Genomic DNA, 14557 nt, shown 5'->3' on the forward strand with positions numbered 1-14557 from the left:
CTTTCCCCCTCGTTGTTGTATCGCTGACTTGCTAAGCTGCTGTGCAATTATATATTTTTTTAACACTAGACAATTAAAATTGACTCTCAAGGCATTAATTTAATGTTCAACTAACATGTATAAAATACTTTGTCTGTTTTACGGTAACTACTGTTCCAAAACTACAGAATACACTAATTAAATGGGGAAATGCATTTTAATAGTGTTAAAAAAATATAATTAATAACACATTCTCTTCATTAATTAATATTGTATCGCCGTTATCAAGAGTAAAATAAAAGAGAAAAACTAAATTAATATTACATCTATATCGTAAATAATATTAAAAAAAAAAAGTAAATTCTCCTTTTTAATTTGAAGTCAATAAAAATAGCTAAAAATTATAAATAGAGCAAGTCGAAATTTGTAGAAAATTAAAAATATTATAAAATTAAATTCTGTCGTCTAGAATATTTAGAAAATTCATGAAATTATTTGACAAATTGTCTAATTTATATAGTCAAAGTTCTAACAAAAAATTACAACTTAAAGATAAACTAGTTCTGTTACAATCTTTAACTTAATTAAAAAATGAGTTGTACATAATAATAAAATTAAACTGATATTTATCAACTTGTTATACATACAACTAAAAAAAATTATACAAAATGATAATTTGAGAAGATCAAGTTGATCAACTTGGTATCATGACAACTTGAACAAGTACTGATTTATTTGTTTTGTTTCTCATATCATTAATTCACTACTTTTAGGAATTTATATATAAGAATTAAGGTATTTGTTAATATATGTCATATTTTATATATAATTAATGAGTAAATTTTTTTTTAAAAAATAGTAAGATCTTTTATTTGTATAATTTTTTTTACATGAATTTTCATAATATATAAGAATATCATAGATTTCTCTATATATTTTAAGAGATCGTATAATTCCACCATTTTATTATATTATTTCTATTATTATCTAATTTTTGTTTAATTTTATCTGTTTCTCATTACAAATTTTAATTGTATTATTTTATCTCTGTTAATTTTATAGTACCTAACAATCAGACAAATATTTTAATGGTATCAGGAATGATAAACATCTCATGTTATGAAATTACTCATCCCAAAAACTGATTTAGAGTTCTGATACCATGTCATAAAACTACTCATCTCAAAAGCTTAAACTTATAGAAAAAAAGTAACACTAATAATTATATTTCTAATACTGAATTGAACATCCTTAAACTTCCATTGTACACATTAAACAAATATTCCATTAGCTCCCTATGTTTCCTCTTAATTTAATCATTAAATAGAAATGCACATTCCAGAAAAGTTTTCCATAAATTTTAGTGTGTTTGATTGGTGCTTGCTATGAGTGCAATAAATGCGATAGGGAGAGCAATGCTACATAAGTACATATTATTGGTTAACAAACACTTGACCAATACTTTATGTTTTAAGTATTAGATTTTAAACTTCATATACTAAATTCTAACTATTAATAAAATAGAAATAAAATATTAACTCTTAACATTTCTCTATCACAAAATATAAATGTGTGTCATTTGTTGCACTGAGAATACATAGAGAGATCCACTTACGTACACTATTGACTATTCAATGTTGAATTGAGATACTAGCTTCAATAAAAAATTCATAGAATTTAAAAACAATTTGATAATCCATCTTACAATCTTATTTTGACATGTAATTTTGTGTTAAAATACAAGTAGATATCGATAATTGAATTGCACATTTATCGATATATAAATTTTAGTATATTTTGCAAATTCAATTTTAATAACATATGTGATTTAACAATTTAATTAATAAAATTCATATATATAAAAAAGAATTGTTTGATAATAATGTAACTCATTTGACCTTAGCTTACACCTAATAATGTAAAATATTGTAAATGAACAGCTCTCTATTTTGTGATTTTGCGCACTTTTATCATTTAGTTTATTTTTGCAATCACCAAGTCAATCTTTGTGTGATCCCATGTGCATTTGTATGGATTGCTGCATGTATAGAATATTCGTAGCTGTTTACCATGTGCGCACCATATATATTATCAATGGGATCTTCATTATCTCCTTAAATTGGATGCATGGATTATAGATGTCAACTAAGCCGTTTCAGTAAGAAAATGTCTTAATTGTTAGATATATATATAACTATTAATGTTATAATTTTTTATTAGCTTAAATTTTTAAAATGAATGATTTTATAATTTAGAATTATAATTCTATATTAAAAAAGTCAAGAATTTAATTTTTGATAAATCTCAAAAAAAAAAAATGAGATAAATAAAAAATAATTTGTCTATCATGTATTTTAAGAGTATATGTTAAGATTACAAAACAATAAAATTTTATTAAAAATATAAAATTTTTAGAGTGCGTTTAGTTTGTATCTTTATTTTCTGATTTTATTTTTAATATTTTGTATTTTTTAGATTTTGTAAAGAAAAAAAAGTAAAAATAGGAGATAAAAATAAAAAACAAGATTTTATTGTTTTTATTTTTATTTTTTTTTCACAAAATTAAAAAAATAAAAAATATCAAAAATAAAAATAGAAAATAAAAATACAAATTAAACGCATCCTTAAATTTTTAATATATTTGTTTTATATTTATTAAATAAAAATATTTAAAATTTTTTATTAGTGGTAAATTTTATCATGTGTTCTAATTAAGATACATATTAATTAAATTCATAAAAGAAAATATACAAAAAAATCAAATAAATTAAAAAAAACTCTTGTTTAATTTTTGGTATGAGTGATTTGATTGGTTTCATGACATTAATGGCCATGGTATCGGACCATATGCATATTAATGGTTAAATTAACGTCAAATTTAAGACTTAGATTATCTAATGTCTTTTTATAATATTTTGGTGCTATGAACAGCGAAATTTCAAACTCCCTTTTCCAATGATCGCTCCTCCGTATACATCTTCATCGTTGGCTTTCGTTATCGTCTCTCCATACACAAAATGGTACAAAAATAACGACCGCTAATAATATTCTCAAAAGATTATATTTTGAAGCTATTTTTATTGTTTATAAATATTAAAAGTACCTCTATAATTCGAAGTCACTTTTTTATCTAGTCTAATATTTATAAACTATAGAAATTTTACTATAGTATTGAAAGTTGTTTCCAAAGCAAGTGAAACTACTGTTAACGAGATACAAGAACCACATGTTAAGTGGTACATGTTGATTTCTTCGCTATATCAAGATTTATGGGACGGAACGTGAACAATATTTGTTTGACAACTTGCTTTATTTCAACATTGTATATCTGTATGTAAAGTGGAGAAAGCAACCCTTCTGTCAACGACTTAGGATTTCAACTTAATTGTCACAATGTGAAAAATGAAGGCATTTGAGATTATTACTATTAACTAGACTAATATATATGGGCGATGCAACGTACAAAGAGATAAATTAATTGTATTATATAATAATGTGAGTTAACCACAAAAGATATCTTCGAATTTTAAATATATCCGAATTTTATTATCGACAAAAATGTCTTTAAATAATTTAAAAATACGACAAAAATGTCTAATAATAAATATATATTTTTCAAAAATACTTTAGAGATTGAATTTTGATGTGATTTTTTCAAATATAATTAAAAAAGTGAAATATTATTATTCTTAAAATTTGATAATTTTTTTCTAAGTATCTATTTTTTTGTAATTTTTTAAAAGTATTATTAGTTGTTAACAAAAAAATTACAAAAAAATATATACTTAACAAAATATCACCAAATTTTAAGGATAATAATATCTCACTTTTTTAATCATACTTACAAAAAAATTTATCAAAATTAAATCTCTAATATATTTTATGAGAAATACATATTTAATGTTAGATAATCTTGAAAAAAAATTAAGATTAAATATGTATTTCTCAAAAAATACATTAGAGATTGAATTTTGATGCAATTTTTTGCAAGTATGATTAAAAAAATAAGATATTGTTGTTCTTAAAATTTTGTGATTTTTTGTTAAGTATATATTGTTTTCTGATTTTTTAAAAGTATTATTGGTTGTTAACAAAACAAATTATAAAAAATATATATACTTAACGAAAAATCACCAAATTTTAAGTATAATAATATCTTATTTTTATAATTATGCTTGCAAAAAATTGCATCAAAATTCAATCTCTAAGATATTTTTGTTATGTTTTTAAATTATTTAAATGTATTTTTATTGATAGTAAAATTCGAATGTATTTTTATCGGCGTTTAAATAATTCAGGGACATTTTTTGTGGTTAACCCTATACAATATAAATTTAAAATGCTATATATATATATATATATATATATATATATATATATATATATATATATATATATATATTACTTAAGGATATATTAAATAATATATAAATTAATATTAAATTTAAAAATTAATTTGTAAAGAATATTATATAATATATTTATTTAATTTAATAATATTATTATTCAATAAAAAAATAAAAAATATATCGTTTGAATATAGTTAATAATTGTGTTTAACTGTTATTTTGTAATTCAATTGATTAATAATTTGAATTAAATTTAATTGATTAAGCAGCTTCAAATTTTGTTTAGTAACATATCAAAATTAATTTAAACTTTATAACGGTTAAAAATAAATAATAATTTAAAATTAAAAAAATTCAAAATTTAATAATTATAAAATAATAAAATTATACATAAATTAAATTATAAATAATAAAAATATTCAATTAAATTTTATTCACCTAATTTCATATAATTATTTTTTATTTTTATTTTTTAAATAGTTATTTTTATTTATTTTTTAATCTTTTTTTTTAGCAAATTAAGAAAATAAAAATAAAAACTATAGTCATCAACTAAATTCTAGTAGTGCAAAAAATTAGTAAAATAAAATAGATAGAGAAAAAGAGAAAGAGGTATGAGATTACGTGAGAAGAGATAAAAAAAAAATGTGTGAAGTAAATGTCGATTTATATAGTAAATATAAGAATGAGGGATGAGTATGAAAGGAGAAAAGAAAGAATTAATTAAATCTATACCTATTAAAAAGAATTAATATTAATATTGAAAGTAATAATGTAACCTATAAAAAATAAAGAATAAGAGAATATAAAAAATTAAGATTAAAAAAAATTTATGACATCTTATAATATTATATAAAATAAGTTATTATGAGAAGATAAAAACATAATAAGAATTCTATAGTATAGTGCAAAGATAAAAGATTATGCCACCTAAAAAAAATTTCTGACAACATAGAGTGAAATCAAATGTGTCTAAAATTTATTGTGAAATTACCTTGTATTTTTTTATTATATTATAAATTATAAATTTAGATTGATTGATAGATTGGTTCGGTAGTGAATTAAACTTGTTGCAATGCGAAACCCGGAATGAATTAAGGTTAGGAATGGGCAGGGCAGTTAAACATGTATATTCACAAGTTTGAAAATTGGGGCTGGGAACTTTATAACTTACATGTTCTACAGGCAAATGACTCGTCACTATTCCCTTGATCCATAATACATCTTCTCTTCTATTATAGAAAATTTAACTGGAATTGTTAATTTTGATTTCCAGTTATCACATATTATATCATCATGATTGAAAACCCTCTATGCTCTAAGAAATTATCACAGTGGAACTTATCATATCATAATTAAAGAATCCAATAGAGATAACAAGGAATACTTACAAATGGTGACTAAAAAACTAGCTAGGAACTGTTTTGTTGTATTTCTAGTGTGTTATAGTGAAAGCATTATTGTAAGGCCTGGACTAATAAGTAAAATAAATTAGTCCTTTAAAGCATTATAATAACATTTACGTGGATTATTATACTATGCATATTTATTTTTTGAGCACCTAATCTTTTCTTGTAATCCTTATTGATATCTATTTGACTATTTTCTTGTTCTTGGATTTTCATGTGGCATTCTCCTTTAACACAAACTCTTATTGATAACTATTGAATTAATTTTAATCTCTAAAAGAATATAAACTTTGGCTTATGATATGTTATTATAGAATCATCTTAAGTCTTAACTATGTAACCAACCCCAAAGATGGGGTTGATGGTTGTTATTCTCTTCATTTGAAAAATAAAATCTCCTAAAATAAAGAAGTTGGGAAACTAATAAAATAATATTTTAATTATTTTTGAATTTATAATAACTTTTATTATATGTAAGTTTTATTATTTTAATTCAAGGGTGATTAAAGTATTATTTTATTATTTTATCAATTAAAGTATTATTTTTACTTCAACGGTACAAATTATCTTTTAGATAAACTAATTTCTAAAAAAAAAACAAATTGGTGCTTGGCCTTTTAAATACCAAAGAAACAAGGTATTAAATTGTTTGAAAGTTTTAATGATAAAAGACTTTTTTTTTCTTTTATTAGGAATTAATTTGTTTAATATCCTAAATGGTTCTGAATTTGTCAATTTTTTTCTGGAGACTAATCTATTTAAAGGAAAAATTGTTAGAAACTAATTTGTTGTATTAATTTTTTTTAAATAATAAAAGATACATATTTCATTCTTTCTTTTCTTATCAAATACTTTTAATACTAAAAATCCACAAAGAGACAAAAAAAGTCGTACATATAACCACGTCTGTTGACATATATGGAAAATTTTGTTTACCACCTTAATTCAAATATTTGAAAAGTGTACTTTTTTCCTTCTAAATATTAAGAATGTAAAGAAATTTTATTGTCATTAAACTAGCTTTATCTCAGAGTGGCACTTCCTTTATTATCCAAAATGATATAACAGATTCTGAATTTTGCGCCAATTGGAAATTACAAGAGAATGATATAACAGAAACTTCAGAGTTATTAAACGTGAAACCAATCTCATCCTCATCAAATTAAAAATGTGTCTCTAGCTATCCAATATTATATACACAATCAACTAATAGTTTTTATATTCATTAAATTGGAATCAGATGAAACTGCTTTGCTCTAAAATGTTTCCAACTAAGCTACAAATACAAAATCACATTTAAACAAGACTTAATTAGCTGGTAATATATAGGATCTAGTAACAGAACATAACATAACAAAACAAATAATAGATATTCAAGGGGTAGGCTATGCTGAAAGTTAATTTTCTAAATAAATTTTGAGCAGGATGGTTGCATTCACTATAAGGATATTTAAAGGTGAGAATCTCCAAGATGAACATTCCAAAATATATGTCAACCAATTCATTGTAACCCACTTCATATCCTTCAGGAGCCATAAACTCAAGTGTGTCTGAATGATGTAAAACAATTAAAAGAAATAAGTCATGCTTAATTTTCTTCATTTGCTCTGTGTTTCACTTTTCGTTTCTTTTAGTTTGTTAGCACCAAAAAAAAAGTGCATTTTCTGCAGACAAATGGCTCATTATTGTTCCCTTCATCCATAATGCATCTTCTCTATTATAAAAACTTAACTGGAATTCTTAACTTTGATTTCTAGTTATGATTGCTGACCTAAGGCTCCCTTTGAATTTTCACAAAGTTTATTGCCTGTAAATTTTTGAATATATGAGCTTTAATGATCAAGCATTGAGCTTAAGCTCACAAGCTAACTCTTTTAACATTTTCAGATTATATAAAGAATGTAATAGAGGTAACAAGGAATGCTTACAATGACTAGGAGGGAACTGAGAAGACTTTACTTTAAATTGAAGCCATTCAGTTGAGTTTCTACTGTTTTTCCAGTAGTATATATTATGTTTTCAACTTCTCATTCATATGGTTAAGTGGTTCGGCCTTGTAATTTTTTCAAGTTCTTTGTTGTTTCAAGTGAATTGAAACACATGCACACAAACACACATTATCTTGCAATTCATTCTCACAAGTACCTTCTTTCTTTATTAGCCTAACATTGGCTCAGAATGAAGATGTGGTGGAACATTTCTTGAAGGAAAATGTAAATGCAGGTAGGATTCTCATGCCTCTATTTATAGAGTGAAAAGTTGAATTAAACACTTTTATTGTTGATATGATAAAAACATATTTAAATGTGAAAATTCTTATACTTATGGTGTATATAGATCAAGTCAAAATAGCTTTTAATTATTATGACGGAAAAAAAAAGCGTTACACAAGTATAAATGAAGACAAACCAAACTAACAATTCAGCTCAGTCTCGTTGGAATGATTGGATTATGAATGTTGGGCCACTTGCAAGTTGCAACAGAAGTGTGCAGCAGGAATCAGATCAAACTGAAACCTTTCTCATCCTCACGAAATTTAAAATTGAAATCAGATCAAACTACTTTGCTCTAAAATGTTTGAACTAATTTATGCATATAAAATCACATTTATAGAAACTCAACAAAATAAAAATCTAGTAACAGGAATACAATTGAAAAAATAAAAATAAAAAAGAATATATTAAGGCATGGATTTGCAAGGAGCAAGGCTAAGTTGAAACTTGAAAGTTACCAGCTATCAAAGTCTATGAGTGGGATGTGAGCAATCTTGGGCCACTCTTTCCCTTTCTTTCTCTCACAACTTGCTTTTAACATTGGGCATTCACACATTTCTAGACGTGAAATTGAGGAGGGCAGCCCTTCTTTTGGCAATGACTTGAGCTTGTCACATTTATTCAACCAGAGAGTTTTGAGAGAGGTGAGATGCTGAAGCCACTTTCCATCCAAATGTTGTATTTCACGTGCACCTGTTATGATTAGGCTCTCGAGAGAATTGGGCAACAGAGGCACTTGTATTTCCATCAGCTTCTTAACCGGATACTCACCTTTAATACACAATTCTGAAAGACAAGTGAGTCGATCCAAGCCCCAATTGGTGATAGGTGTATTAGTGTAAACCCCTTCTTCATTGCCGACACCAAGTGTCCTTAAATTGATAGGCAAACCCTCTTCTGCAATGGATTCCAAATTCGGAACATCAAAAATATATAATGTTTGGAGGCCACTGAGATTATTAATTGGTTCTGGTAATGAATTCATCTTGTTGCATCTCTTTACCTCAAAATAACTCAGGTTAGGAGTGCACAAATCGAGTAGGGAAATCGACTCCAGTTCAGGACACTCTTCTACTTGGAGATGTTCAAGAAACATGAGAGACTGCCTTGCTGCTGCTTCTTCCAAAATTGAAATTGATTTTAATTCTTTACAATCCAAAAGATTAAGACGCTTGAGCACAGGGAGAGAGCCTAAGGAAAATGACGTCAGCGAGCAACAGCTACTCATTATCTTCAGATCCTCAAGTGCCTTGTAACTATGTAGGAACTCATGACTTGGGAATTCAAGGTTCTTACAAAATTCGATAGAAAGTGTCTTTAACGCTTTGCGCAGACCATTGCTCGGGAAGGCCGTCAGAGAAGGAATTTCATAGAGATATAATTCTTGAAGAGAGTTAAAATTGAATACATTCATTCGTCTCATTATGTTTCTGTTATCCACTTCTCCTGAAAACTCTGATTCAAGTAGACAACAATCCCATACAAAAAGTCGAATTAAGCAAGGAAGATTGCTGGGTAAATTTCCTTTCAGTTTCGGACACCTTCTCAGAGATAGGTTTGATAGACAGGGAAACTCAGTTGTTATACCATCTATCATGTTCCATTCCTCCCACTCTTCCATCGACTTAAATGTCAAAGTCTCCAAGGAGGGAAACGGTTGGAAAGAAGGGGAATTACCTCCGTAAAATTCAGACCCAATACTCTTCACTGATTTCATACCCAAAATGAAGAGTTTTTTTAGACTCTGTAGTCGTCCCAGAGGTGGCAATGAAGAACAATGATGACAATCTTCAATCCACAAACTCACTATGTTGCCAAACGAGGAATCACCCAACCAATTTGGGAAACTAGTTCCACCATAGCATTTAACGGTCAATTTCTTCAAATTAGTTGAGGGTTGCAGATGTTCAAGTACAACTTGATGGGAGTCTTCCAAAGTGGAATCACTCCATTCCAATGATAACTCTTCAATTTGCTTTTTCTCCTTCAAATTGGCTTGACAAGCATCAGACAGATCAATAACATTTTCAAGTTTTGAGATGCAGAGTTTACCTTGTAAATGGGGAAATTTTCTCATTTCTGCAAGCTTCAGTCCATGTTGTTGTTTGCTGACAATAAAACCATTCAGACTTTGCAGATTTTCTAATCTGGCTATTTCTACGGGTATATCCTGCAAATCAGTACCATCAATATCAAGGCGCCGTAGATTCACCAATTTTCCCATCTCCTCAGGCAACTCAGTAAGAGCAACACAATAAGATAACAACAAGGTCTGTAGATTGTAGAGCTTGCATATTGCAGGAGGCAACCTTTCAATTCCACTGCAAGATAGATCTAGGTATCGCAAATGCTTTAAATCACCAATAGAATTCGGCAAAACAGTGATATTCCTGTAGTCTGACAGTGATAACACCCGCAGCTGTTTCAATGCTACCAACAACTCATGCAATACCCCATTCGCTAGGTAATGGCCGGGAATCCAGAACTCAAATTCCAACGGTAATGCTGTGAGTGTACGGAAGCCTTTCAATCCATGAAGGGAATCAAGTTCGCCAAAATGGTTAAACATTCTTTTATCATAAGATAAATGACGAATTTTGTTTAGATTTCCGAGTTGCATTTCATTGTCATGCCTCTTACAATATGGGGAAGAAACCATGGTTGCCAAATCGTTGATGAGGTCATGCATTTCAAAGTGTTCCCCATCCGCAGAACGTCTTATCAATGACCTTGCCACTAGTTCATCAAAGTATTCACCGCCTACTTCTTCAATGCTTTTCTCATTTTGGGACACATAAACAAATCCCTGTGCCATCCATAGCTGAACTAACTTCTCTTTGTGCAGCTCTGAGTTCTTTGGGAAAATTGCACAATAACCAAAGCATTGTTTCAAAGAAGCTGGAAGGAAATGATAGCTCAAAAGCAAAGCAGGTTGAACGTCCTTCGCTGTCAGATGCCAGATGTTGCTCGTTAACACTTTATTCCAGTATTCGACTGATAAGTTTGTGCCAAGAAGACCCCCTAAAGCAACCGCAGCTAATGGCAAGCCGTCACACTTTTTGGCAATTTTTCTTCCAATTTCTTCTAGGTTGGACTCTTTAGTGCATTGATGTACACCAAAGGCATGTTTGGAAAGCAAAATCCAACAATCTTCATTGGCCAATGGTTTCAGAGAGCAGGTGCACACAGCTTTTACAATATCCACAACACTTTGATGTCGTGTTGTAACAATGATTTTACTTCCTGATTCTCCAACATTAAGAACGTGCATCAGATTGGTCCAATCAACATACCCTGCATTCCATATATCATCCAACACAAGCAGATATCTTTTACCCGACAAGTTCTTTTGCAACTCTGCTCGCAAAGTATCAAAGTTATCAATATTTGTTGGTGCAGATGTGACAGATTCAATAAGAGATTTTGTCAACTTGACAACATCAAAATCTTTTGTGACAGATGCCCAAGCTTTCACCTCAAACTTCTCTTTAACTTCAACATCGTTATATAGGAGTTTAGCGAGGGTTGTTTTTCCAAGCCCTCCCATGCCAACAATAGCAAGAACTCCAATTTTATTGCCACCAACAGTAACATCTTCTGACAACAAATACTTTTTAAGATTTTGTTTTTCATCATCTCTCCCACAAATAGAAGTTTCATCGACCGCAGAATTTGTAGGTGTTGCACGCCAAACACTCTCAGAAACACCTCTTTCCAATGGAAGGTTGTGTGCTCTTTGTGCAAAATGCTCTAATCTCTCAAACAATTTCTGCATCTCAGAATTGATCTCTCTATAAGGCTGCTTGAAAGGAGAGGTAAGGACCTTCCGCACCTACGTTGCACAAATATGATCATTGAATGCCATATTATATGAACTGAGAGGGTATAATAATAATAAATAGTAGAAAATTTCAAAATTTATTATTTTTGACCATTAATTAATTATCAATGTTTAAAAGTATGGTTTAAAGTATATTGTTATATTACTAGACTAAAAGAATTAGATTGATACCTAAAAAAATAGTAAAAAATAATAAATTTTGATGATCTTCTAACATTTCTCGTAATTAATAATAATAATAATAATAATAATAATAATATTAATAATAATAATAATAATAATAATATTAATAATAATAAATTTTCTTTTAGATAGAAAATGGTGTAAAAATAAATTTTAGAATATTTACTTTTATAATCTCTATGTTTGCTTCTTTAAAATTCCAATAAACAACTTAGAGTTAATTGATGTAAATCTTTAATGTATAACAAAATTATTCAATGGAACAACTCATATTTATTAACGAATAATTATATCTGAACTTTCAAATCTATTCAACCTCAAGAATTAAATATTATAAGTTATAAATTATATTCTTTTATCCACACCAAATTTTCCAAATAAAGATGCGTTTCTCAGAAAGAAATTTCTCATTTTTTCAGTGTTTTAGAAACATACATACAAAATTTTCAATAGAAAACTCATATTTATCAAATGGGACCAACGGAATTATATGATGAATAACTATATCTAAACTGTCAGATCAATTCAACCTCAAGAATTAAATACTTTAATAATGTACAGATTATATTCTTTATTCCACACCTAATTTTTCAAAGATTTTAATTTCTCACGCGAAAATAAATTTCTTTTTTTTTAAATGAATAAAAGATAAATAACTTAGTTGAGACATAGAAATTTGCTGTATATTTTTCTTTCAATAGTTAGGATTGAGACTCGAACAGTCGAACCTGAAATTTTTAAGTTAGGATTGCTGTATATTGCCAAAAAATATTGGTCACTTCGCTTATTTATTTATTTATTTGTGATTTATAAGCATGCAAAATTTTCTCATTTACATCATCTAAATATTTCTGGACATAAAAGCTTAACAAATAGTCATAAAAAAACAGGTTCATCATTATATTGATTATTGAATGAATTTCTTTTCTTGTATCCAGAGAAATATATTTTCATGAAAAAGATATGATAATAAAAATGAAGTATCTATTTTGCGTACCTTGCCAGGAAGAGTTCGATGGCGGGCTTCGACTTTACGACGGAGAGCTTCGGTAGCTATGTCGTCGATGACGTCATCAGCATCAAAGAGAGCTTGCGTCAACTCATCCATCCATGCCTTCACGGCAGCGTTGCTGATCTGCTTCTCCTCCGCCCACAAAGAGAGAGAAGAGATAACCGTACATTAACCAACATGCAATTACCTCTAGTCCTTTCTTGATCACCACCCTTCATCAATCCGAGCTCTCCATCCTTGACTTGCTCTACAAGATGGAATTCTGGTCCTTGATGCTTCATGATGATGATGATTTCATCTGCTTCAATCTCTGCCTTCAACCATCACTTCGCCACTCTAGCTACTCCCTGTGGTGGTTGAGCAGAATCAAAGACAAGTCATGCTTCAAGAATCTCCCTTGCTGGCCGATATCTTCTTCTTCCTTTTTGAGCATGCAAAGCTCAAGATAACCTCACCAAATCTAACCACATTTGGTAAGTATCTTAGCCACAGTTCATTTTTATTTTAGTATGTTTTCTTGCCATCATTGTGATGGTCTTTAGGCTTTCTTTCTCTTCCTTTCGGTAGCTCATTTTTGCTTCCATGGCTACCAATGTTTCCTGTGTAATAACCGAAGAAAAGAAAGAGATGAGAGAGAGAAGACAAAGTGGAACTAAAAGCATGTAGTGAGTTTGAATAAAGTAAAACAATGCTGAATTAATTCCTACTCCCCTTTCTTTCTTGATGGCGTGAAGCAATAATGACCCATCAAATCAATTTTAATCTCTCTCATGTTTCCAATGCATATATTAATTATCTTCAATAAATTTTGAGTTCCATCACAAGTTAGGAGAAGAGATCCGTTGAGGGCATAAGGCAAATTGCAACATTTGCTTTCCTGATGGATTTATTTTCGGATCATGCATTGGATCTTTCATCAAAGTTGGGCTTGGTTGCAACCATATTTGTTCTTGGCCCATTAATAACATTTGCTTTCTTGATAAAATTTGGAGCAAGCATAAAGCAAATGGAAAGCATGTAACACTCTTGGGCTTAGAGCAATCAAAATCATTTGGGCCCAAGTAACATTAAATCAGCCACATTCATTTTTTGTTATTAAAATCAAGGCTGAGTGTAAATTGGGCTAGCACAATAAATTTGTTTTCGGCCCAATATGAAATCTGCACAACAAAATTATTAATTAGGCAAATGTAAATTAAGATCAAATTAATAATTTTGTAATTAAACATTTTAATAATGTTTGTTCATCATCAAAATTAAATAAGAGTTTTCCAAACTCATCAACTTTGATTTCTAGTTATGATTGCTGACCTGAGGCTCCCTTTGAATTTTCACAAAGTTTATTGCTTGTAAATTTTTGAATATCTGAGCTTTAATGATCAAGCATTGAGCTTAAGCTTACAAGCTAACTCTTTTAACATTTCCAGATTATATAAAGAATGTAATAGAGATAACAAGGAATGACTAGGAGGGAACTGGGAAGACTTTAATTTAAATTGAAGCTGTTCAGT

General features: G+C 28.5%; 2 protein-coding genes across 3 annotated transcripts in view; both read right to left on the reverse strand.

Annotated features, from left to right (window-relative positions):
* The window catches only part of LOC112723900 (putative disease resistance RPP13-like protein 1), an 80745-nt gene that overhangs the window by 49980 nt on the left and 16208 nt on the right, over positions 1-14557 (reverse strand). The window lies entirely within an intron of this gene.
* Positions 8212-14206, reverse strand: LOC112719659 (putative disease resistance RPP13-like protein 1). The gene is made up of 2 exons (XM_072207842.1): positions 13032-14206; positions 8212-11842 (listed from the first exon to the last, which is right to left on the reverse strand). Exons 1-2 carry the CDS (start codon positions 13140-13142, stop codon positions 8465-8467), a joined length of 3489 nt encoding a protein of 1162 aa, XP_072063943.1. The 5' UTR covers positions 13143-14206; the 3' UTR covers positions 8212-8464.

Source organism: Arachis hypogaea, chromosome 11, assembly GCF_003086295.3.
Source record: "Arachis hypogaea cultivar Tifrunner chromosome 11, arahy.Tifrunner.gnm2.J5K5, whole genome shotgun sequence".
Classification (NCBI taxonomy): domain Eukaryota; kingdom Viridiplantae; phylum Streptophyta; class Magnoliopsida; order Fabales; family Fabaceae; genus Arachis; species Arachis hypogaea.